The 25,239-nt window shown below is 40.8% G+C and overlaps 3 protein-coding genes across 13 annotated transcripts; 2 read left to right on the top strand and 1 right to left on the bottom strand.

The window, feature by feature from the left end:
• Positions 1-5,887: 5,887 nt before the first annotated feature.
• LOC100278243 (uncharacterized) lies at positions 5,888-9,738 on the top strand. Of its 9 annotated transcripts, XR_004851217.1 has the most exons (5): positions 5,889-6,041; positions 6,182-6,222; positions 6,320-6,371; positions 7,914-9,309; positions 9,523-9,705. XR_004851217.1 is itself a non-coding variant. In XM_020540443.3 (4 exons), the coding sequence occupies exons 3-4, from the start codon at positions 7,977-7,979 to the stop codon at positions 9,152-9,154; spliced, it is 684 nt and encodes a 227-aa protein (XP_020396032.1). In that variant the 5' UTR covers positions 5,888-6,041; positions 6,182-6,222; positions 7,914-7,976; the 3' UTR covers positions 9,155-9,738. The 9 variants fall into 9 exon arrangements, 8 of the variants coding, with proteins under 8 accessions (XP_020396032.1, XP_008651258.1, XP_008651256.1 ...); XM_020540443.3 differs by lacking the exon at positions 6,320-6,371 and having other exon boundaries at positions 5,888-6,041; positions 7,914-8,641; positions 9,136-9,738; XM_008653036.4 differs by having other exon boundaries at positions 5,888-6,041; positions 6,320-6,375; positions 7,986-9,597.
• A 5,140-nt stretch (positions 9,739-14,878) lies between these two features.
• On the top strand, positions 14,879-16,970 carry LOC100282565 (Bifunctional coenzyme A synthase). Of its 2 annotated transcripts, NM_001155473.2 has the most exons (6): positions 14,902-15,117; positions 15,222-15,293; positions 15,413-15,472; positions 15,951-16,045; positions 16,256-16,325; positions 16,424-16,853. In NM_001155473.2, the coding sequence occupies exons 1-6, from the start codon at positions 14,977-14,979 to the stop codon at positions 16,550-16,552; spliced, it is 567 nt and encodes a 188-aa protein (NP_001148945.1). In that variant the 5' UTR covers positions 14,902-14,976; the 3' UTR covers positions 16,553-16,853. The 2 variants fall into 2 exon arrangements, with proteins under 2 accessions (XP_035816481.1, NP_001148945.1); XM_035960588.1 differs by lacking the exon at positions 15,222-15,293 and having other exon boundaries at positions 14,879-15,117; positions 16,424-16,970.
• Positions 16,971-17,854: 884 nt separating this feature from the next.
• LOC100274576 (uncharacterized) lies at positions 17,855-24,056 on the bottom strand. 2 transcript variants are annotated; one of them, XM_008652927.4, is made up of 14 exons: positions 23,844-24,056; positions 23,332-23,447; positions 23,165-23,219; positions 22,972-23,060; positions 22,754-22,778; positions 22,627-22,665; positions 22,407-22,524; positions 21,866-22,026; positions 21,456-21,783; positions 21,257-21,360; positions 20,128-20,308; positions 19,625-19,969; positions 19,471-19,551; positions 17,855-18,412 (listed from the first exon to the last, which is right to left on the bottom strand). In XM_008652927.4, the coding sequence occupies exons 2-14, from the start codon at positions 23,407-23,409 to the stop codon at positions 18,067-18,069; spliced, it is 1,950 nt and encodes a 649-aa protein (XP_008651149.1). In that variant the 5' UTR covers positions 23,410-23,447; positions 23,844-24,056; the 3' UTR covers positions 17,855-18,066. The 2 variants fall into 2 exon arrangements, with proteins under 2 accessions (XP_008651149.1, NP_001334189.1); NM_001347260.1 differs by having other exon boundaries at positions 17,933-18,412; positions 20,128-20,305; positions 23,844-24,001.
• Positions 24,057-25,239: the final 1,183 nt, after the last annotated feature.

Genomic DNA, 25,239 nt, shown 5'->3' with positions numbered 1-25,239 from the left:
TCATGTGTCTCAGTTGAAGAAGTGTTTGCGTGTGCCAGACGAGCAGTTGCTAGTGGAAGGTCTAGAAGTTCAAGAAGACTTGACCTACATAGAGAAGCCGACGCAGATTCTGGAGACTGCAGACAGGGTCACCCAGAGGAACACTATCAGGATGTGCAAAGTCAGATGGGGTCACCACTCTGAGGAGGAAGCAACTTGGGAGCGTGAAGATGATCTTATGGCCAAGTACCATGAGCTCTTTGCTGGCCAACCTTGAATCTCGAGGGCGAGATTCTTTTAAGGGGGATAGGTTTGTAACGCCCTGAATTTGGGGGTATAAATTTTCTTCTCCAATATTCAACAAATTCAAGTTTTAGTCTCTTTTTCTCTTCCTGTTTAGCTCCTTCCTCCTATTTTCAAAGCAATATAGAGACTGATGTCTGTATCGTGTGTAACCAAAACCTAAGTTGATATTGTTGTTGCATCATGACGAAGCATAACTGTTTTGTCTGATGTTGTGCCTAGTCGTGCATTCGTCTAGTTTCAATTTTTGATTCGTGGATTGATCTTGATTAGAAGAATGCAAGATCGTGTAGAGGGAAGTCGGCCCAGCCCTGGGCGCGTGCCCAGGCGCCCCTACCCTCTCCCATGTGCGCCCCCTCCCCACATTCTCTCTTTCCCGCGCAAAATAACATCCCTCTCCCTCTCTTCCAGCCCTAGGGAGGATCCCGGTGAGCGGTTGCTTCCGTCTGTCGAGCCCCGTGGTGAGCTTCCCCTCTTCTCCCTCCCCTCTCTCTCTCCTCCCATCCTCTCCCTGTGCGCGCGCCCTCCCTGCGTGCGGCTGTCCTGCCCGCACGGCCAGCCCTGCCCGGCGCGCCCTCCCCCACCCGGCATGATCCCCTGGCGGCAGCCCTGGCCACGTCAGTTCGTTTAAATCATGCATTGTGTCGCGCGCTTTGTCACGCGATAATCCTTTTTGTTTCCTTTTAGATCATGTATTGTGTTGCACGCTTCGTCGCGCGACGATCCTTTTAAATTTACCTAGGATCTCGTTTAATAATTAAGGTGCGTAGTGTAACGACGATTAATCAAATATCGAGCTAATTAGGATCTAGTGCTAAATTTATTTATGCATTGCACGATTGTTAATTAATATGATTATGTTTAAATAAGTATTTTAATCCATAGCCGCTTAACGTAATTGCTATGCCTTTCAGCCGTAGCCTCGACCATTGTAGTTTCTTTTCTCGCATAATCGTAGATGCGAGTCCTGCGCCACGTCTGTTTAGTTGTAATATTTTATTGTGTGGTGTATTGTTTCTTTCCATGTTAAGATTGTGGAATGTATGTTTGAACTCGTATAGATAACGATCCGTTGGCGGAGTCCGAAGGAGTTATAGGCGAAGACCCTAAGCAGCAGTTGGTTGGTGAAGGCAAGTGTCCTCTGACCTATCTATGTCCCATACATTTTATAATTCATCTCTCGCATTTACACAATTTATACCTAAGGATTTACTAGTTCTTGTTTATCCTATCATTGTTCACCTATTTGGGTTGGATCATTTTTTGTTTAGCTCTATGCTAGCGCTTTACTCTAATCAATGAACATGATGAGATTATTTATGATACGAGGTTTACTTTTGATTATTATGATGGCTTTGTGACATTTAGGGGGGGCTCGAGCCGTTTCTTGAGTGCCTCTCTGTAAGGACTAGTTCGTTGGATGACCACCCGGAAAAACAGTACCGACATGAGGGTGGTATGGGACGCCCTTAGCCAAATAATTAAAGGAACTGAGGTGTAGTTTGCTTCGTTGTCATGCCGTCAATGGGGCTCGGTGTATGCGGCTCGCTCTGCTGAGGGTGGTTTGCCCCTTGGGGAGGAGTGCGGTACATTTAGAAAACCTAACAGTCGGCTATAGCCTCAGGGAATCTTTGTAAAGGCTACGTAGTGAAACCTTGCCTATTCACCTTGGTAGTGTTTAAGAGTTTGATCGACCCGAGGCAAAAAGGAATCACAGCTCGTGGGTAAAGTGTGCAACCTCTGTAGAGTGTTATGAAACTGATATATCAGTCGTGCTCATGGTTATGAGCGGTCTTGGGAGCTCCATTGATTAGAGATACTATGATCACAGATGATGATGAGGTTAATTATGGTTTTGATGATTATGATTATGGTTTCTGGATTCCTTCCGTTTGAAAGGAGTACTTTTGGGCTAATAACTTGGGTTTAATGCTAAAACATGGCTCTCTACTAGTAATAATTACTTGACTAACTAAAAGCAATTGCTTGATCTTAAACCCACATAAAACTAGTCCACCACATCTAAACGGGATAATTGCTGAGTATGTTGATGTGTACTCACCCTTGCTTTACAACACCAAACCCTCCTAGATTGTCCACATTGCAACCACTGCTCAGGAGAAGATGAAGTCGTGGTGGAGGATCTCTAGACGTTCCAAGACTATGATGAGTTTTAGGTGTGGGTTAGCGGCAAACCCCTGTTGGCTGTCTGTGAAGGTCGTGTTTAGCTACGGTTCGTTTTTGCACTTTGGTCTTTCTTAATGACTATGTGGATGTCTCGGGCATCATGATGTAATCAAATTAATACTATTTTATGTTATTATTTGAGCATTGTGTGATGATGTCTAACTATGTAACTGTTGTTACGTGAATTGCTAATCCTGACACGTACATGGTTCGCATTCGGTTTGTCTTCTAAAACCGGGTGTGACAATTGTCATTTGCCTTAACCTATCAATCAACTCAACAAGAGGCAAAACTTTTATCTTCTTAATCCACTTGTTGCAGCTCTTAGCTATATTATTATTCACATAATCACACTTGATCTCATTGGATAACATTGATATGCTCCATAGGTGATTATGATGTGTGTTCATATATTCCACAACGTCCAGACTCGCAAAAACAATTTGAGACCAGTGGTGCTGAAATTTGTCAGTTGTGTAGGATATTGCATGCAGCTTGCGAGATGTTTTTGTTGTAGACTTCGCCACGATACTTTTTTAAAAAAAATCACATTGCCTCATGCATTCCCTATGTTTAATACCAGGAAATACCTCCTTAACAGTAGCACTAAGACCTTTGCATGCATCAGTTGAAAATGCTAGCTTTGGTTACTGTTTACAAAATATTTAAATTAAATGCAAGAAATTTTAAAATATTTTGTTGACCTTTACTTAGATTATATGTAGAATTTCGTGAATTATAATTATTAATTTATTATAATTTTTTGTGATGTTTTAACATTTTATTTTTAATCTAATTATATTATATTGTTTTGATGGGATGTCTAGATCGTGTTTTTTCATATTGATGGACAAAATTGGTTCAAGTACATAAATTTTAGTTTACTTACACTTTAATTCCCTCTAATCCCGAAGGGAATTTGAGATTCTCAAAGTAGCCATCGTTTATTGGGACGGGGAGTCGGAGACAGAGAATTTTTCTAAAGGGGAGCCATCCTTGATACGGACGGACGTGTGGAAGTCCTCGAGCAGCAATGTAATTCGCTAATTGTCGATCGTGTTAGTGGCTGACAAAAAATTAGCTAATTTTTATCGACTGCTGATATGATAGACGTGTTAGCCAACCCTATACAATAATTTTCATCAGCCATGTGAGTAAACGATGAAAGTTAGTTAATTTCCATCGGTCGTGTTAGTCAATTGTAGGATCTAGGACATTGGCTAGATGGGGTTAATATACGGTTTTAATAAAATCAAAGACACTAGACAAATTTAATCGGTACAATAAGAGGAATAAATTCTCTAGCCTATGTTGAGCTAAACTAGGTTTGCAACCTAGGGAAAACAAGTGATCAATGAGTTTAGGAATGAACAATAATACAACTAATCACAAGAGATAGCAAGTAATCAAGCAATGAACAAGTGAGACACAGGATTTTTATCGTGGTTTCGGTGATTTGTCGATCACCCTTGATCCACGTTGAGGGGAATTTAGTGCACTCACTTGCTCCTCTATATATCAAGACTCCGCTTGATCTTTGAGCCAAGTGGTCAAGGAATCATTCAAACCTCGATTCCACTATCGTTGCTTGTTGCTCTGACGAGGCAAGCGCACACCTGTCACAATCTCCTCCGCGGCTTCTTCACAAGCTTCTTGAAGAGCTCGACGGAGTCACCACCAAGCCATCTATGATGTGGTAACCTCCGAGAGTAATAAACCGATGACGCTCGCTTGATGATTCACATAGTGCCTCAAGATCAATCGGATGATGCAACACAATAGAATCACTCAATCACTCATTAGAATGCAATCCCAATCAACAGTTGTGAGTGAGAGTGTTTGGAAGATTCAAGTGTGCTTAATGTGTGCAAAGAATGGCCAAGAGAGCTACCACACACGAACACCACTTCTATTTATAGCCCTCCAAACACAACTAGGAACACCACTTCTATTTATAGCCCTCCAAACACAACTAGACGTTATGGGCAAACTGTCCACTTTCTACGCATTCGCGGACAGTCCGTGCTCTAGGGCCAGATGGTTCGCCCTTCACTTTAACAGCTACTTTTGTTTGAAAAGTGTGTTATAGCTGTCAGAAAAGCAAGACACAGGTGGCCTGTCGACCCTGACCAGCTAGTCCGTGACCTGGGAACTTGAATACCATGAGCTCTACCCACCTGATTTTAATACGGGCGGACCATTCGCCGAGCATGACTAGACAGTCCACGACCTATGAGTTAGTACTACCTATGGCATGAGCACGGACGGTCTGCAATACAAACTACTAGAATCACATATATAGTCTCTGCTCAAATCAATATGGACACCTGCAAATGGTCTGCACTCTTCGGCTAGATGGTTCGTACAACAACTCAGGGACTATGCAAAAATTGGACCTTTCCTGATCAGTACCGTCGAAGGGTCCAGCCACTTGGCCTAGCCCAGGTGGTCCGCAGTACAAACACTTCAGATCACTCCTAAGAACACATGCTATTGTACAACTTCGGACCAGTCTGAAGACACGCGGACGGTCTGACCTCCTGGTCCGGATGGTCCGACCTTCAGACAACTTAGCCACTTTCCAAATAGCTTTTGAAAAGATTTTCTTTTCACAATTTCAGAAGTGTTGTTAGTTCTCACGTGCATGCAACATCTATATGCTCTATGAGGCATTAAGTTTATTATCAAGTAAACAGCATTGACCCATCTCAATATTATGGCTATCTAGCCTACTAATCCAGTCAACTTACTTCTCTAATCACCTTTTTGATCGGTAAAAGTAAAAACTATATACGTTACCTTTGCCTTGAGTTGTTCCACAATCAATGCCAAAGTCTCCAAGACTTTCAATGTAGTTCAACTTTCAATGGCCCAACATGTATTCTTATTTTCTACAAGAATTCGTTAGTCTACATGTAAGTGTCATTAGTTACCAAAATACTATTTAGGGGCCTAGATGTTTCGCACCGACAGAAAATTTCTGTCGGTTTACTTAAATACCAACATATTATTTGGGTTTTTCTATGAGTAAAGTTCACTATCGATCTTTAAACTTGTCTGATTGTGTCAATCCGGTTCATAAACTTTTAAAGTATGTCTGTTAAGAGTTTAATCTTTGTTTGAATCTCTACTATGTTTTAATGGATTGTTGCGGCCTACATATCCGTCGTCGAAGGAGAGATAAGAGTGGATGGGGTCTAACAGACCATAGTGACTAACCATGTGGACCATAACAACTTGTTAGTACGTAATAGAAACCTGAACAGATATTGAGCTTTTAAAAGACATATTTTAAGAGTTTATGAACCAAAATGACACAATTTTAAAACACTTTACTCTTTTTTCTGTGGTACATATGGTGATTAATCAAATGTATTTTCTTTAAAAAAAGGACCTTAAAACTAAATTAAAAACGAAATTCCCATGACAAACGCAAGAAACAGGAAAGCAAGAACCGGAAGAAACGGCCAATATACAGAACGAGCCAGCACTCCATTTTCTCATACGGTTGGCCCGGAATTAGGCGCCTCGATTGCTTGCTAGCCGCCAGATTAGTCTTTCGCTACCCTAAGGTTGGTCGCCTTTGGTGCTGTAAATTTCTTCTCATCCAATTTCTATTTCTATTTTAGGAGTTTAGTTGGGGAAAATAATTATTTCTATCTCTTTGTTTCTTGGCTGCCGTTTCGGATTGTGGCCATGTAATTCATCTCAGATCGGTCGGAAGAAGAACAGTTCAATCTCGGTTCATCAGAAGTAAGTCGGGTTTTTTTTTGTGTGGGGTGGGGGTGAGGGAGAGAGTTCCTATATTGACAAGGCGAGTTGATTGGGTACTTGGGTTGGTTTGCTTCAGGTGAAACTGCTTAGATCAGATTTCGTGGATTCCTTCACTTCAAAGTTTGCATGTATGTAAGTTGTGTCCGGAATTCAATTTGAGCTGCTGCTGTCTGTCTCCTTTCAGTAATTCAGTTAGACAATCCAGATTTTGTTTCCCCAGATCTATGTTAAAAAGAGACTTCTTGAAGTGATTTATTTAGTGCTCACGGATCTGCAAGCCCCAGTATTTGGTTTGCTTAAGGTCATATCGGTTTCTTGTTAGTTTCTTGGAGTTTCTTTCCACGTTGCAGTTTGGTTGGATTAGGATTAAATCAAATCTTCTAGTCAATTGCTACACATTTTTTTATCAAGATTCGAACAAGCAACTTATTTCTCTCTTTATTTCTTCTTCCATTTGAGTTCCTGTTTTGCCTTTCCAGTGTGATACATGATTAGATTTATGTTCATTTTTTCCATCCACGACTCCAGATTGAGCTCGTGTGCTGTTCTTCTTTTGCTATCAGGAATCTTGATTGTGCTTCTGATTGGTTAGAATTTAAGGCATGCTTTTAGCTGAAGTTGTGTGGCATCTGTTCTGTCTAACAGGTTGCAAGTGGTTTGAATTTTTCAAGAACAAAAGTTTCCAACCTGTATGGATTATCTTCTGTTTCTGGCCCATCAGGGGAATTGCTCCTGCTTCAGCCTCTTAGATTGACGTCAGAGCAGGAGGCGATTTCGCTAAAGTGGTTTTAGTTATCCTGTTTAGATAATTTGGTCACATCTAATAACATGCAGGGGATTGAATCTTTACCCCCAAGCCTGCTTCACATATAAGCCCTGATTTCCTTGTACTATGTAGAAATTCTTAGTTGATTCACCTATTTTTAGGCTCATTTATTTTAATATTTTTTCCTACATGACTGTTTGATACCCGCTCAGCACTCAACCTAAAAGGCTCAAGTTCTCATTTTTTTCATTTTCTCCTGGTATATCTTTGACAGTAAGACAAGTAGTTTTAAGAATGCATCTCAGAGTGAGGGACAAGATCTTGCTTCTAATGCCACTGAATCTTTTTCAGTCACATTTACCAAACATTTCTTGGTTCATGTTGGCAACCTTGAATGTTGGACATGGACACTATGAACTCTGCCTTCATTTATTTGCTCACCAGATTATAGGACTCTGCCTTCAGCTCTTTTCTGTGTTTCTCATCCAATTTTTATGCATAATGCTATCTTTGTGTCACACTATGAAATGATTTTTTTTCTCTAATGAAACGAATATGTTTCATGCCCAATTAATAGAAGTTAGGAATTCGGAAACAGATAATGGACAAAGTGTGGATAAATATTTAAGCTTTTTTGCATTATATGGTTTGGTTTGGTCTTGTGAAAGCATTAACACTTGTTGAAAATTGAATATTCCCTTATCTTCAACTTATTATAAACTGAACATTTACTATAGAAATTTTGCGCTACAATAAGTGAGTGATGGTGAATCAGGGGTACCTCTCACCATGAGCATTTGCTTGACTTCAGTATCTGGCATAACAATCTCTGCACTATCCCGTCATTACCAGTTTTTTCCCTTTCTTTGAGAAAGTATTTCATCGGTATCATTCCCTTTTTCAGGTCATTGAACTGAATGATCCAATCTGATTTGCTGACTGCTCCTCTCATCACTCAAAATTTGTGATGGAACAGGACCATCAAGCCTATGAAGAGGCTGATCACTACGCTAAGAGGAAAGCAGCCAATATTTGTGCTTCCACTGGTGCTAGAACTGTCAAGAGAAAACTAGAAGCAAGTAGGATTCCACCCAATGATTTGGTTAGAAGAACAGGCAAAGAACAGAAAGTACCCGCTTATGAAGTTCGTCAGTTAACCAAGAATGAGTTGCCTCTGAAGGTGTCTGCTAGGAATGCCATCAATAGCGATCACTTCCATAGGCCTTTAAGTAGCAGATGCAATGATCTTACCAAGAACATTTCTGAGATAAGGCCAGTTTGCAGAGCTCTTCCTTTGCCTGAGAAACCTTTGTGCATCAGAGAAGAGGACGAGTGCTCAGTGGCTAGTTGCAGCGCAAATTACTCAGAGTACAGTACCAGTGATAACAAACAATCAGTCGGAACCGGCAGTTGTTTCGCTGACGATGTTATGTATTCATGCCAACGCAGACAGGAGACCAAGAATGCCTATGGATCTGGTTTGTTTCTGAATGTCCATGAGCTGGAGCTGCAAGCATACCAATCAACCGTCAGAGCTTTCCATGCTGCAGGACCCCTGACATGGGAGCAAGAGTCACTCCTGACAAACCTGCGCCTCTCGCTCAACATCTCGAATGAGGAGCACTTGCTTCAGTTGAGGCATCTCCTATCTCTTTGATAATTTTCAAAAACTAATGTGCCTTTTTTATATCTGTGGATTACCTCCAACCCGTAGAGATCTTTGCATGCTTGTAGCGTATGTTTCCCACCTTGACTGTTGTATATAAAGAAGAGTTCAGAGAAATCCACTTATAGCTGTTGTACTTCACCAGAACTTTGTTGCTAGGAGTAAATGTCTTGCATTTTTTTAGTGTTTTTACAATTCAAGGAAATGTGAAGCTATCTTCGAAATATATTTGTCATGCTGATAATCAAGGTTGAAATATCAGTTCCTTTAAATGAAGCTGAAGCATCAATTCTAGTTACTGATCTCGCTCATTGTATCTCTTTCTTCGCTTTGGTATCGTTCTGTATGTTTGTAGCTGAAATGTTTCGCCATTAATAGGTCCTGATTAAGATCTATCTTTAATACTCCTAGTTTTGCATTGGTGCTGCTGATGTTTAAACCTCATGCTGTGAACACACAGATTTCTGTGCAGTGGATGAATACCACTTTATGAGAAAGAGGTCGCTGAAACAGACAGTGCACTGAAGTCTGAAAACCAGGTGCTTGGGTGCCTTTCTTCTCTCCCGTCAGGCCATCATATTGAAGGCATGTCTGGGTTTTATGATTCATTGATCATGGTGACGGATAAGACCGGGTACGCCATCAAATAACCTAGGGACCTTAAAATGTGTTCATGCCCTCTTGAAGTTCAAATTCTGTTTATATATATTAGATGTCCCCAAGGGACCCTATTCTTCATTTTAACTGAAAAGTTATGTAAATTTTTTCTTTTAATCAAACTGCAATTGTGTTTGTCAATTGTTCAGCCAACATCTGTTCTTGTAACTTGGAACCTGTATCTCTGCAGTAAGACACCGGTACAGGAATTCAAATGAGACACTGAAACTTCAAAGATGCTGGAAATTTGTCCGTATTTGACTTTTGTTCCGGAACTTTTGATGAGGCTGTATTTTGTACTCCATATAGTTACTGGTTTACTGTCGAACGGCTTAAGAAAGCTAAACAGATGGAAAGGGAAACTATTGTTTTACGGCGACTAGCCAACTTATTGTTTTTTCTCGAACACGCAGGAGAACTGCGCATCATTATATTGAAAGAGAGAAATGTCCGAAATGAACCAAAGTACAATGCCAAACAGACAAAAAGTAAAAAGGAAAAACAGTACAGCCTCATGCACTAGAAATAGTCCTGACCCTAGCAAAAGCAGCCAGAAGTCCGAGACTCTCGAGCAGCCATACATTAGCACTCCACCTCATCCATGAAAAGCTTTTGAATGGTGCTCAATGAAGGGTTGACATCATCAAAAACCGCCTTATTGCGATGCAGCCATAAACACTAGCCAACTCATTGTTGAGCAGTTCACATTCATTATTCATTTCACAATACAAGTGCGGGTGTATTTAACACTTACTCCACCATTCCAAAATATATTTTGTTTTAGACTAAGGGGTGTTTCAGTGTTTGAATGCACTAGAGCTAATAGTTAGTTAGCTAAAAATATACTAGTAGAATTAGCTAGCTAACAAATAGTTAGCTAACTAGTAGCTAATTTACTAAAAATAGCTAGTAGTTGAATATTAGCTAGGATGTTTAGATATCTCTAGCTAATTTTAGCCACTAACTATTATCTCTAGTGCATTCAAATACCACTAAATATATATTTATTAATTAATTTTTTCATTCATTGAAATATGGATGGAAAAAAGCTGAAAAAACTATATTTTGGAACGAAGGGAGTATAAAGTTTGATAAATATATATAAAAATATTAATATTTACAGAATAAATAATTATATATAAATAACTTATAATAAGGTTAATAATACTTGTTCAATATTATTATAACAAATATTTTTTCTCTACTATATAAGTCCCACTTTTCACGGTTCCACCTAAAAAAGATAAAATTATATATAGAGATATTAAAATTGTGGTTATTGACTCTAAAACCACATTCACACCAAAATAGCTAGCAAAACACACATGATTTTATATTATATACTCTATACGTAACATATGAACACTTAACTAGTTTATTTATAGTCGGCGAGGGAGTATAGTTTCTTACGATTGCGTATAGTGTGGCATGCAATCAGTGAGTCAGCCGCTAATAATGCCGATGTGTTGTGCTCAGCGAGTTAGCAAATAGGCAGGGCAGGCTTCAGGAGGGAAAAATCTCGGGCAATTATATGTTGCCCCTACTCTGGATTGCAACTTCGTTTGTAGCTTTATTTTTTAAACTTTACACATATGTCTCTTCTTTCTTGAAACCAAAAGCCAGTTTCTATTCTATTATCACCACTTAACGAGGTTAACTTAGCCTGTAAAAAGACGATCATATTTTTGCATCATTGCCCTCTTTTTTTAATTATTTGCAAATTTGTCTCCACTTCGATAGAAAAGTTTAAAATATAATTATAACATAATTCTGACTATAAACTTTGGGAAAAAATAATATTTTAACTTTGGATTTAAAATATTTTAGAATTGATTAAAAAAATTGAATTTGACGTTAAATTTTGACCAAATTAGCAACATTTTAATTATAATTTGAAAATATACTAAAATTAAAACATTTTCAAAATTATAAGTAGAATGTTGATATAATTAAATTTAATTTATTTTCATAAATTTTAAAGGTTTTTTAATTTAAAGTTAAAATGTTGGTTTTCAAAATTTATGTTATAATTATATTTCAAACTTTTATATTAAAATGTGGAAACTTATAATCAGGTAATAAAATGAAAGGATATGGTGCAAGGGTATAAACATCTTTGTTCAGACTAATTCACTATACCACAACCTAGCAATAACGACTTACTTACAGTCGGTATAATCAGTAATGGTTCCCCTTTTGAGAATGAGTAATGGTTCCCCTTTCTTGCGTCTCTTGTTTGCCGGTTTCTTTCTAGATGGATCCTTGCCAAAAGTTTGATTAAGATCTTTAGTACACTCTAAAATTTGTTCTCCAGAAAGCGGAGTAGGTGCTGGCCTAAACTCAGTTTTACCAAATCTATCAATGTCAAACCTAAATGGATGGTCATCAAGCAAGAATCTACGATGATCCATATAGCAATTCTTGCTGCCATTACTAAGTCTAAGTGAACAAGTGTGGTAGTTGCAATCAGGACATGCTGCTTCACCAGATGTGACAGATCCAGATGTGTATCCTAGACCTGGGAAATCAGTAATAGTCCATAATAGTGCAGCTCGCAACTTGAAGAATTCACCCTTTGAAGCATCATAAGTTCTAGCTCCATTGACGAACATATCTAGCAGATCATCAACAAGGGGTTGAAAATAGACATCCATGTCACTACCAGGTCCATTTCGACCAGGAATCAACAAAGAAAGGATGAAATTTGATTGCTTCATGCACATTGAAGGTGGAAAGTTGTACGGAATACAAATATCAGGCCAAACACTATAGCTAACATTCATGGACCTAAATGGATTAAAGCCATCAGTTGCAAATGCAAGGCGAATATTACGGCTATCTGCAGCAAACTTTGGATGTTTGTTGTCAAAGTCCTGCCATAGGGGTGAATCTACTGGATGTCTAAGTAAACCATCTTTTTTCGACCTTCAGCATGCCATCGTGTTAGATTTGCTATTTTGGAGGTCAAAAATAACCTTTGGAGCATTTTCTTTATTGGGAAGTATCGAAGAACCTTCTTTGGAACCTTATACACATGTTTCCCATCTAGACTCTTCTTTATTGATTTCCATCGTGAAACCTTACATTTTGGACATGAATTCAGATCTAAATTCTCCTTCCAATAGAGAATGCAATCATTTTCGCATGAATGAATACTTATATACCCAATTCCTATGGTTTTCACCAATTTCTTTGCTTCATAAAAAATTTTTGGGAGTGCTGAACCCTCAGGGAGTGTATCATTAAGTAAATCAAGTAGTAAGTTAAAAGATCTATCAGTCCATCCTCCGAGGAGTTTGATGTGGAGTAATCTAATCAGAAAACGTAGCTGCGTATATTTCTTGCAGTTTGGATATAACTCTTTGCTATTTTCTGCAACCAACTTTTGAATAGCAACTAGCTCCTCACAGGGGTCAACAAAAGAGCTTGTATCCTCAAAATCTCCTCTATCATCTAAACCAGTAGCTAAGTCTCTAAGCAAATCAGAAATGTCATCATCTTCATTAGGTTCCTCCATAACCTCATTGTAATCATAGTTTCCATGATTCACAACAGAGCTAGTCTCCCCATGCAAGTTCCATATCGTGTACCCTTTTAGAAACCCATCGCATATTAAGTGCTCACGTATTTCACTTGCCTCTTTCCAAAACGAGTTAACACACTTTCTACAAGGGCATAAAATCTTGTTCCCTACAGCCGAATTTCTAAATGCAAAAGCCAAGAAGTTGTTTACACCTTGTAAATATGTCTTGTCGTGCCTACATGCATCATCATTTTCATTCTTAGGTTAAATTCCATTTAAGCTATAGATATCACATTTATATTTGTGTTATAATGGATTTGTACCTAGCATCATCATTGATCCATGTCTTATCCACCATGGTTTAGGACTACTTCTTAGAAATCAGTGACTGCAATCAAAGTTATAGAAAAATATATTTCAGGTTATCAACTCACAACTCCCTCCTTCCCCACTAATTTACATTTAAACATTGTAGCATAATCAGTGACTGCAATCATAATTTGAAGTTTTAAACATTGTAGACATAAAACTTTCCTGGGATCGGACGGCAGTACCGTAGCCGCGCCGACGCTTCTCCGCTTGACTCGTTCCAGTGCGGTCGGCCTCGCTCCAGTAGAAGTGGGGCGCCGGCTGGGGACGAAGGTTGGCGTAGCAGGGCACGCGGCTGGGCCGGGGACGGGACGGCGGACTGCGCGCGTGGCTGCAGAGGAGACTGCGCGCGCGCGTGGCTGGGGATGGCGGACTGCGCGCGCGGCTGGCTGACGGTGGACTGCGCGCGCGGCTGGCTGACGGCGGACCGCACGCGTGGCTGGCTGGGGACGGCGGACCGCGCGCGCGGCTGGCTGGGGACGGGACGGCGCGCGGCTAGGGCTGGGCAAAATACTCGTGGCTCGTGAGCTCGCTCGACTCGTGGCCAGCTCGGCTCGACTCGACTCGGCTCGTTTCAATTTTATCACGAGCTGAGCTAACATCTCAGCTCGGTTCGTTAACGAGCCAGCTCGACACGAGCTCGAGCCAGCTCGTTAGCTCGAATGAGCTAGAATTTATCTGTAAAACAAAGCCTATACTTGTATTGGATGAATTAATAAGTGATGAACTATGTTAGTTTAGGGTTTAAATGTTGTGATATATAAAATTATGAGTATTGTTAGTCTTTTCTAGTGTTAAATTAGTATGAAATTAACTAGCAATTGATTATATTGTTGTATATATACATGTATAATATTTTTTATTCTGGCTCGCGAGCTAAACGAGCCAGCTCGAGCTCGCAAACGAGCCGAGCCGAGCTGGTTCTCTGGCTCGGTTGCTTAACGAGCCGAGTCGAGCCAGCTCGTTTCCTTAACGAGCCAGCTCGAGCTCGGTCGAGCCGAGCCGAGCTGGCTCGATATCCACCCCTACGCGCGGCCGGCCGGCTGGGGAGGAGCCGACGGCGTGCGGATGCGTTGGGGAGGAGAGTGTGCGCGGCCGGCCGGCTGGGGAGGTGACGGCGGTTGGCTGGGGAGGTGACGGTCGGCCTGCTGGGGAGGTGACGGCGGTTGGCGACACGCGGCGGCTGGTTGTTTTCGCGGCGGCTGCTCGGGAAGTAATAGGGTTTTGGGCTTTGTGCGCCAACAGGCTCGATAAATTGCACATGTTTTTTATGGCGACTGACAGCGCGATGCTATAGGTATGAAATGCCGACTGACAACGCGACACTATTCACATATAAATATAACGACTAACACTCAGTTGGAATTTAGACATATACCGACTCACCATCTGTGGCTATGTATACCGACTAACAATTTGATGTTAATTCTCTATTTATAGCGACGGTCGTCAGACACTAATTTGGTGTTGTGGTATAGTGATTTAACACCGTTAAATGATGTTGATAACAGAATAGAAGCAAACTGGTTGTTCGTTTAAAAAAAATAGAAGTATACATGTAAAGTTTAAAAAAACAGGATAAAATCGGATTAGTATCTTCGAACCTCGGGAACCATGTACAACAAAAAAAAATCTGTGTGCATCGAGTCATTGTACTGATCTACAGCTACGACGAGTAAAACAAGAAGCCGTACCTGTACGGTCTTCTCTATAGAGGGAGCAATTGGAGAGAGAGAGAAAGAACAGCGAAAAATGGTCGATGCCGGCGACATAACGGCCGGAGGGCCGCCGCGCGCTCACGAGGAGGAGCAAGCGGGAACTCCGGCATACGGTTCGGTGGTCCTCGGCGGCACTTTTGACCGCCTCCACGACGGCCACCGCCGCCTTCTCAAGGTGCTTTCTTAGGGGGGGAAATAGGCACGTAGATTTTTGTTCCTCCTGTCAATTGCGATTGAATCTTGCTTTCTTCGGGGTACCGGGGAATTGGTGGGCGGCAGGCCTCCGCGGATTTGGGGAGAGACCGGATCGTGGTGGGCGTCTGCACGGGACCTATGCTCGCCAAGAAGGAGGCATATTCTCGCTCGCCTTTGCCCAAAGATTGAGCCTTTTTATTTTACTATGAACATTATGTCACCAGTTATTGGACCCTGTGGTGATTCACAGTCGGTTTATTGATTCTGTTGGGCAGTATGCGGAGCTTATTGAGCCCGTTGACAAGCGCATCAAGGGTGTGGAGGATTACATCAAGGTTGTGGCGTGGTTATGGCTACCCTGTTTCTTGTTTCTGTGCGGTTTCTGCTCCTATGCAATTAGAAGTATTTGGGGATGGATGCCAAGCTGTTTTATATATGCAGGGGAGAAGGTGCATAAGCATCAGTAGTTCTTTTCATACGGAAATTTGTCAGTTTTGCAGATGAAATAGAAGTATATTGTTACTGTTATGTGCCTAGAGATTTGTTTTTTATCTAAGAGAAGTTGTTAAGCATGGTTTACTTTGGATGGAGTTTCTGAAATGGAAATCAGCCATATGTTCTCAATTTTGGAGATACATGGCTTTGAATGTGTAGGAGTTATCAGTTCCATATCTCCATTGTGTATATCCTTGCATTGGGTAATTTGGGGAAGGAACTACAAAGAAGAATATGCCTATGTGTTTGTGTATCTGTGTTTTGTCTACCATTTGATGTGTTGACAATAATCCATGATTGGTCTGTTGTCATATGCAGTCTATAAAGCCAGAACTGATAGTACAAGTGGAGCCTATTGAGGACCCTTATGGCCCATCCATAACTGATGAGAAGTTGGATGCCATTATTGTCAGGTATCAACAATAGCGACATCCCCCTTTTTCAAGCATTTAGCTGTCCATCCATAACTACTACATTTGTTCTTCATGTGCATATGAGTATATGACCTTACCATATTGGACCTTGGAATACGTGATCTCCTAATATGTAAACAGTTCATATTCATTTTTAAGCTTCTCTTTCTACTGGACATCATTTGACATAGCAATGCTGTTTATATTCAGTAAGGAGACATTAAATGGTGGACTGGCTGTAAATAGGAAAAGAGAAGAGAAAGGGTTCCCACTGTTGAAGGTTCATTTGTGCTTGCTTCTATATTTTCTTTAATTGATTTTATTCTACTACTCGATGCACTATGTAGCTGGCTCAAATGTGAATGATTTAAATTTCAGGTTGAGGTTGTTGATCTCCTTTCCGGCGGTGTGGAGGGGGAAAAATTGAGTTCTTCTGCTTTAAGGAAACTTGAGGCAGAACAAGCTCAACAAAGTGAAACAAAATCTGGTAGCCTTGAAGCTTCTTAGGGAGGAAATTGAATACTTTGATCTGGTTAGCTGAATGCACAAATACGGGGGTGATCTGCTCCAAGCTCAGTGTGAACAAAAAATATGATCAGAGCTGACAGTTTGGTTACCTTTCTAGAGGAATAATCTTCGAACACTGGCCCATGGCCCTGTAACAGTATTGCTCTAACCTTCTAAAATCAACCTGGCAACATAGACTCTCCCCTACTAACCAAATTTACAAATTTTGTATTGGCAATGCCATCTGAATGTTAAAAGGAAATCTTCTTGGGTTTGTATAAATATCTACAATTGTGACAAAGCTACAAACGAATATGGTTCCCCTTCGCAAGAACCCATGCAATGTAGCTTGTCATTATAATCTTTGTTCTCTTGAAACATATTGTATAATTATGTGTATATACGCATTGGTTGATCAGAGACTTTGGGTTCTCCATTAATGTAGAATCAGGAAACTGAAGATAACCTGTAAGGGTACAGCTTTTTTTTGTTAGGTGGTCAAGAACCCTGTTGTTTCGAATAATTAGTAAATTTAACCTAGTGTGTTAATCTCTTACTAAATCTAAAAAGATACCCACTGTGGAGATAATTCTTAGCGACCACTGAATTTTGAACAACTGAAAATACGGATAATGCAAATGATGTTGCTATTTATTTTAGTAAGAATTGCCTGAAGTGTATACAGTTAAGAGAACATATGGACCTTGAGAGAGAAGTAAGAGCAAGTGAAACTTCAACGTGAAATGGTGCAGCAAAAAAGAGAAGAGGAGATTAACAAGGTGATGTTACTTGACGTAGACAAGGTTCCTCTAATGTTTCGTCGCTACTATGTCGAGAAGCAAAAGCAGATAGCATCAACGGCTGGAATTCCAACCGACAATGAAGAGTAGATGGTGTTTGGAACCGCGATGTTAGCCATGCTTGGCCTATTTAAGAGTGAAGCTGTTTTACTTCATTCTTTTTTATTTGTTACAGTTTAGCTTAAAAATAAACTAGCAGATGATAAATATTCGAGAAGGGAGATAATACCATATATTGGTAAAGTGCTTGTTCTTGTTACTTGTCTAACAATATACTAGTTGGTACTTCATAATTTGTGTAAGGACAATGTTTACGTTTTCATAATGTGCTGTGATATTTTTATATTTGCATGTTGTATGGACACACAGTTTGTATGTGTGAGCACAGCTGTGTGCGTACATGTATATCACCATGTTCAGCCGTTTTCAACAGAAAGTCTGTTGAACAGAGATGACCAACACGTTTCAGTTTTACCCAAAACCACACTCGAACATTCATGCCTCGACCTAAGAACGCATAGCACTCTTCGCGTTATACTGACTCAGAAGTAGTTATAAATATCTGACGTAAAAAACATTTCACGTCTAACAGGACATCCAAATGTACAGCTACATCAAAAAAACAAGTTTAGAAGCCATTACAAAAGCGTACATAACGCTAAACTAGCAAGAAAGATGGTTCTTGGCGCATGTAAATCGTTGTGGCGTTACATCTCAGTACGAGACCAAGCCTTTGTTTCCATCAGCATCAGGGCTGCTGGACCTCGAGCTGCTGCTGCGCCTGCGGTTGTATCTCGAGCTCTCCCTCTTGGCTGGGGCAGCATCAGGAGACCTGGATCTCAAGGGATCCCGGCTCTTCGACCTGGACCTGTTGTTGGCAGGGGGGATGTGGCCACGGTGGTCAGGACCGCCTCCACCGTGACCTGATCGAGGCCTATCGTTCGCATCACGTCTCGGGTCTGCAGGGCTGCGGCTGCGCCTTGGGCTGGGGCGGCGATACCCTCCACGGTCATGACGCGTCGCCGGGCTGCGTGACCTGCTCCGTCCTCTTCTTTGGTACCTAAAGTCATGGACGTTGGTTAAATATTTTGAGCTACTTCTAAAGTAGCATGACTGCACAAAATGGTAGGAATAGTAGAGTGCAAATTGAAAGGAAAACAGTTTTGTTTTTATCATGGCAATGGAAAAGGCACTTGCTCTATAAGCAGTGCATGGTTATCTGGTGCTTGCACATATAATAATCAATATCTGAAGATAAAAATTAATCATACAATCAAAGTGTTCAGTATCCGAAGGGCAGGCCTGGTGCAGCGATAGAGCCTATAACCGGGAAGGTCCCGAGTTCGAGTCCCAGCCTCTGCATATTATGCGGGTAAGGCTTGTCGCTTAAAGATACCCTTCCCCAGACCCCGCACAGTGCGGGAAGCCTACGGCACTGGGTACGCCCTTTAAAGTGTTCAGTATCCAGAATACCAACAAACTAGGGGATTTAATCAAACCAGGAAAACTACGAATGGGATGAACACAACATACAATTCTGTTACCAAGCATAAATGTCCTTCACAGTGTGCATCAGAAGAGAGAAATTGAGAGAGACAGTTGAAGCTTACAGTAATTACACGTTTATCTAGATTGTACATGATAAAACATTTAATACTATCATGTTCTTACTTGTTGGTGCTGTACTTTTTACCCATGTGGAGTAATAATAATATGAAAAATTAAGCATTACAACCAATTAGCAGTGGCTTCCAACTGACTACATAGGGCGTACCCAGTGCCGTAGGCTTCCCGCACTGTGCGGGGTCTGGGGAAGGGTATATTTTAGCGCCAAGCCTTACCCGCATAATATGCAGAGGCTGGGGCTCGAACCCGGGACCTTCCGGTTACAGACGGTAGGCTCTACCGCTGCACCAGGCCCGCCCTTCTCCAACTGACTACATACAATGAACATATTGGTTCCTAGAAAGAAACTTATGCTGTTATACCCTATGGCATTAAACAATGCATAAATAAGGATAAACTAATAGTTGGAAAGTAATAGGTTGTTTCTCTCAAGTTTAATGGGATTAGTAAAGCCCTGCAGGAATCTCACTTCAACGCATAAGAACTACCAACCTGGATGGGCTATTGGCTCTTGGCGAGCCATGGTATCTCCTTACTGGAGAGCGTCTACTATAAGGACCAGTTCTTCCATACCTGAAAATGATGGTAAATCAGTATAAATGCAAAATCTGTCAAAGTTTGATAAATAGACTTGTTTCAAATTTACCTATTGAAATTGTTCCACCTATCCTCTCTCCCTCCATCGTAGCGGGGTCGAACAGGGGGGCGCTCGGGAGATGGTGTCCTGTACCGGCGTGCAAACCCATACTTCTGAGTAAAACCACGCCCTTTCCTGATTCGCTGAGGCTGCCCATTGTCTGCAGAACCCACAGCTAAATCTTTACCATTGGTGGACACAGGTTCATTGCTTGGCAGGTGCCTTTCTGTACCAGTTATAGACATGCCAGCATCTGCATTATCACCACCAATGTTGCCATATACATTTACTGGTTTCGTTAAATTTACATCAGTCTGTATAGGACTGATCCTAGAGCTTGCACCTGGATCATTCCTGTATTTAGAAAGAAAAAAAAAGGTGTGCATTAGCCACTCAAGAATAACTAGTCATCCCAGAGTTGAACAGTACAAAGTTTGCTCTGTTGATGACTCGATGGAAGTAATAGACATCCAAAAGGAACATGTGGTGATCAGAACATGAAATAGGCACACCTATCTTTTGAACTGTAATTTCCAGATCTGTCATCAGCCCCATTGTCATCTTTGTTTGAGGGTTTACTTCCATCATGTGATTGTGATCGGTTGATGGTAGTAACTGTTTGTTTGACTTTGTCTACATCTGGAAACGTTCTTCCTTGTTCTGAATTTGTCATTTTGGTACTCTCTTTATCTGCTAGAGAGAGGAAATTATTACTATTTCAAAATTGAAGACAAAAAAGTGAGACAAAGTGATCTCACAATACAAAAAAACTTATAAATTATACAATATACATGATGGGTAAAAACTATAAATAAATATAATATATGAAACTTTAAGATATTACAAGGGCAGACCTGGTGCTGTGGTGAGAGCTGTCTCACTGAGTCACCAGGCCGTGGATTCGAAACAGCCTCTCTACATTTGTGGGAGGTAGTTTTTTTAAAGTATGCTTTGCATAGACTAGAGCCTTAGTTGTGTTGAGGCAACTTGATGTTCAGATACTATATATGCCATTGTAAGTTATCAACAGTTACTTTCAGATAGAAAAAAGGTAATTTGACATTCATGTGAAAGTGCTCCATTTCACTAATGAAGGTATCAAAAGAAAACGGAGTGAGGACTACCCGGTAAATACTCGTTGGATACCGGATACGAATAGAACAAATACCCGTTTTTTAAGCATATATTGTATTGTATATGCCATAGTTATCAACAGTTGCTTTCAGATAGAAAAAAGATAAATTGTCATTCATGTGAAAGTGCTCCATTTTACTAATGAAGGTATCAAAAGAAATATATAAAGTTTGTTTAGTGAAAATAAATCACTATCGATAAAAGTGAAGATTAATAATAACATGAATAAGGCACTAGGGTGAAAGACAGAACATTTATCTTTTTTAAAAAAATGATACTAAAAAGTATTACCAATGTAATAAACTAAATAGCCAGAGAGAAAAATCAACACAGCATTCCTTTTTTTAGCTAGACATGGCAAGCTCACAAGCAGAAATTGTCCAGCATTAGAGAACTGGTTTTAGGCTTTTAGCATGCCAGAAATATATGCACCCAAAATGCAGTCCACTAAGATATGTTGATAGCAAATATATAACACGCATTAATCCAATGGAATTAGATTACTACCTTTCGGCAAGGAACGCTTGGTATAATGACCACCATTTTCACTGTCAGAACTGCTGTTATCTGTCTTTGAGCTTACTGAATCATCACTGGAACTCCCATAGCTCCTAAAGATAAACCACACCAAAAAAGGAAGATTTTTAGCAAGAAATCATCCCATGCTAACGAAGTAGCGACATTATGCAGGTTATTAACATTGTACCGTCTAGGACGCCTTTTGGATCCTCTACTCTTTCTCTTACTCCTTGTATGCTTACCCTTCCTCTTCGTGAGCTTGCGCTTATCCTTCTTAGATCCCTTTCTTCTCTTACGCCTATGATCACTGGACGAGCTAGTATTCATTGATGACTGTGATTCTGAATCAGAGCCACTATCTGAAGAATAGGACGACGAGTCTGAAGTATCTGAGCTATATGAATCAGATGAATAATGTTTTCTCTTCTTTCTTTGCTTATAATCACCAGATGCTTTTTTTAATTTGGCTCTCCCTTCAGCATTGGAGTTACCATCTGCTGTTCTTAGTTTTTTTTCTGCAAAAAGTGGTAATGAGGAAGATAGACAGGAAGAACATACAAATATTTGCAGTTGTACACTGCATTCTTCTATTTATACCTTTCTCTCCCTTTAGCAGATCTTGAGAATTTGTGTTGGAAACTTCACCACAGTCTACAATTTTCACTTGACAAGAAGGATTTCCAGTTTCACTGCCAGCTGCTTCAAGATTTTTAAGCAAAGCTATTCCACTGACCACCTTCCCAAAGACCACATGTTTGCTACAAATATTACAATTTGAAATTCATTTAAGTGGCTGGACCATGGAGAATAGGCAGGAAATGAAAGACAAAACTTCACAGGTAATTAGTAACTGATGGCATCAAATACTGTCAACGAAAGTGCAGTATACTATCTAGGGTGCGGTATGTTGTAAACGTGTATTTCTAAAACTGTATACCTAATGCAACGACACTCAACTATCTGAATTAAAAAAGGTAAATACAATACATGATCCAAGTTGGTTGTCATCATCACTTACTTTAAATCATTACACGCCACAATGTCATTAATTAATTTTCTGGCAGTATTTAGTTTTTGGTTGTGGTTAGAGAACTGAGAATCAAATAAAGCCCAACGACTGAAGAACAAGAAGCAATACCCATCAAGATGAGGTAGAGCCTTGAATGTAATAAAAAACTGTGACCCATTGGTGCCTGGTCCAGAATTTGCCATGGACAGGACACCAGGCTGATTGTGCAGTAGCTTGAAGTTTTCATCTGTAGAAACATGATGGAATGGAAGAAAAGTTCAGTAAAAGATTAACAGGTAGCTAACAAACAAATTTTGTGACTGGCACATATTTCAATGTAGCTAGTAACCTGGAAATTTTCCACCATAAATGCTCTCTCCACCTTTTCCTGGAAATAGAATGCAGTATTGAGCTTATAAAGTACACTACAGCAAAAAGTCAGTTGAAAGAAGAAGCCTGGGCTAATGAAGCAATACCATCTCCGCTTGAAAAATCACCACCCTGCAGGAAGGATATTTGACAAGTTTAGTTTGAAGAAAAGAGATGTCAAAGTGCAAAGCTGCATGAATAAAAGAAAGGTCAATCACATGCATATTCCATAAAGCTCAGTATTCCAATCCCACAAAAGATTTCAATATACCATCTCTAGCTAAGAAATACACAGCATCCAGATCAGTGGCAATGTTTTAAATACCTGAGCAACAAACCCTTTAACTATGCGATGAATATATGTTCCCTTATAATAGAGTGGTTTCTGTGTAGACGCTCCAAGGCCTCTTTCACCTATGTGTTGGGCACAGGGCACAGGCTTAAGACTTAGAACTCGAACATATGCTATAGACACAACACAGGCACACTGCTGTTTCATAGAATGGAACCAGGATTACCAGTACATAGTGCTCTGAAGTTCTCCGCGGTCTTTGGAACTACATTTGCAAATAGCTGCAAAACAAACGCGTAAGTTAATATGGTGCATGTCACTATGTCCTCAGCAGCTCAAAACAGTGAACCACTATTGGGGGTGGGGGGCAGATGCTGCTGCAAGCTTTACAACCTCGAATGTGATCCTCTCGGCGCTACCTCCACCGATTGATATGTCCATGAAAACGTGGGGATTCTTAACCTTGGGCATGGTTGCGCCACCCACTTGAGGACTTGGGGTCACCTGCACTGCAGGTGTGACAAACTAGAAATCTTTAGCAACATCCCTCAAGAGAGTCATGGACTGACTACCTAGCACACATGACAATCCCAAACCACCGCTTCGACCACTGGCGGATTTACGTCACCAGGTAGGAGCTAATGAAATAAAGTGTCTGCTACCAGTACCGCTCCCACAGCATTAGGGTACGAGTGCGAAGCTAGAGTAAACGATCCCGTCGAACCGAGCCCAAACAAATGTAATCGAAATAGAGATGGGTCGGAATTGGTTCTATGCAGGAATAGCGAAGAAATCCAGCCGGGACTATCAGGATGGATAGGAAACTGTACAGAGAAGCTAAAAAGGGGTTGGGTTTAGGCATGGATTTGGCCTCGAGCGATCCAAGCGAGACGGGGAGAGCTTACCGTAGAGTTAGGATGGATCTCCGCCCGGGGCTGTTGCAGGTGGCAGCGGGAGGATAAACCGATGAGGGCTCCGGCGGCTACGGGAGGGGAGCGAGGTCAGCAGAGGGTGAGGTCGGGGGCGCGTGCAGGTGCAGGCGAAGAAGAGGGGAGGCCAGCCCGCCAGGGCTCCACTGAGTGCTGACGGTTTGCCTTGCCTGTGCGCTCTGTTGGGCCGATCATGCCTCGTGGGCCGTGGCCGTAGTCAACTCCGGCCTGGCCTATCTTCCTTTCATTTTTTTTCTTTTTTATTAATTAATTTATTGTTCCCCCAAGCCCAAACCGAGCTAAGGTGAGACCCCATGTGCGCTTTGTATGCTTGAGAGCAAGTAGAAATGGTTAATAATATAGCAGGCCTTATAATATTCTCGTGTCATATATAATCACCTAAAAATCTATTTATATAATAACTCTCACATGAGATAAGTTGTATATTTAATACTTAGCCTACCTCTCTCTCTCTCATAGAGAGCCTTGGAGTTCGTATGCAGTCTACTCTAAGTTGGCTACTAGTAAGCAACCCACTTTTCTTTCTCTCCACTTTTATTTTTTCCACATCACCATAAATCTAATGTGATATCTCTTGCAGCTTATTGTAATGTAATGGCCTACCTGTAGGCGAGAAGTGAGGGAGACCTACGCAGTTCGCACGTGACGAACGACGCACGAAACTGGTGCTTTAAAGTAATAAAGAAATCTGAACCTAGACAATAAGTTTGAAGGTCCTTTTCTGTAGCTGAAACTGCTACTCATGCAAAAATTTTGTGCTGAAAAAACTTATTCAAAATCTAAACCTAGCCGATAAATGTTGTGTCGAAATAACCAGACGTTGCACCCAACCGAGCACCTGACACAACACTCAGCAATGTGTTTTGAAAAATCCACAATGCATCGAATGTATATGGTGTTGCAACAAATACCCTATTGGACAGGGTAATCAGAGAGCTTGCTAAGTAACCAAAAAGGTCGGGTTACAACACAACACATTGGATGTGTATGGTGTCGCACCACATACCTCGAACTCAATGGTTAGCAACAACTAGTTCCTGAAAGCATCTAGGCCCCTGGTTGGTTTTAGTGATTAATGACAACGTAATGTTATATGTGACTAACGTGTGTTTTGCAGAGACAAATGGTAAGTTAGGTCGCATTACAGGTAGAAGTACTACAACGGTGAAAACAATCCCGGAGATAAGAACTCGAAGCGACGGCTAAAACGACGAAACAAAAGATGAAGGACTACGTAGTCCGAGTGTCAAGGAGTTGTGGACACTCGTGATTTAGTTAGGTCTTTTATTCTGTTTTAGCCATACTATAAAGAGGGGTTGTCGATGAGTAGTTTGACCAAGAGAGTTCTAGT

The sequence above is a fragment of the Zea mays genome, chromosome 7 (genome assembly GCF_902167145.1).
Source record: "Zea mays cultivar B73 chromosome 7, Zm-B73-REFERENCE-NAM-5.0, whole genome shotgun sequence".
Taxonomy (NCBI): Eukaryota; Viridiplantae; Streptophyta; class Magnoliopsida; order Poales; family Poaceae; genus Zea; species Zea mays.
The sequence above is the reverse complement of the archived record's forward strand: the minus strand, read 5'-3'. Positions and strand labels throughout refer to the sequence as shown.

Coding starts and splice junctions, on each gene's coding strand:
- LOC100282565 (NM_001155473.2), top strand. CDS start 14,977: ATGGTCGATGCCGGCGACATAACGGCCGGAGGGCCGCCGCGCGCTCAC. Junction 15,118..15,221: donor GCCACCGCCGCCTTCTCAAG/GTGCTTTCTTAG, acceptor GGTGGGCGGCAG/GCCTCCGCGGATTTGGGGAG. Junction 15,294..15,412: donor CTATGCTCGCCAAGAAGGAG/GCATATTCTCGC, acceptor TCTGTTGGGCAG/TATGCGGAGCTTATTGAGCC.
- LOC100274576 (XM_008652927.4), bottom strand. CDS start 23,409: ATGCCCAAGGTTAAGAATCCCCACGTTTTCATGGACATATCAATCGGT. Junction 23,061..23,164: donor CTTCAGAGCACTATGTACTG/GTAATCCTGGTT, acceptor CCCAACACATAG/GTGAAAGAGGCCTTGGAGCG. Junction 21,361..21,455: donor TCCAAAAGGCGTCCTAGACG/GTACAATGTTAA, acceptor GTTTATCTTTAG/GAGCTATGGGAGTTCCAGTG.
- LOC100278243 (XM_008653034.4), top strand. CDS start 7,977: ATGGAACAGGACCATCAAGCCTATGAAGAGGCTGATCACTACGCTAAG.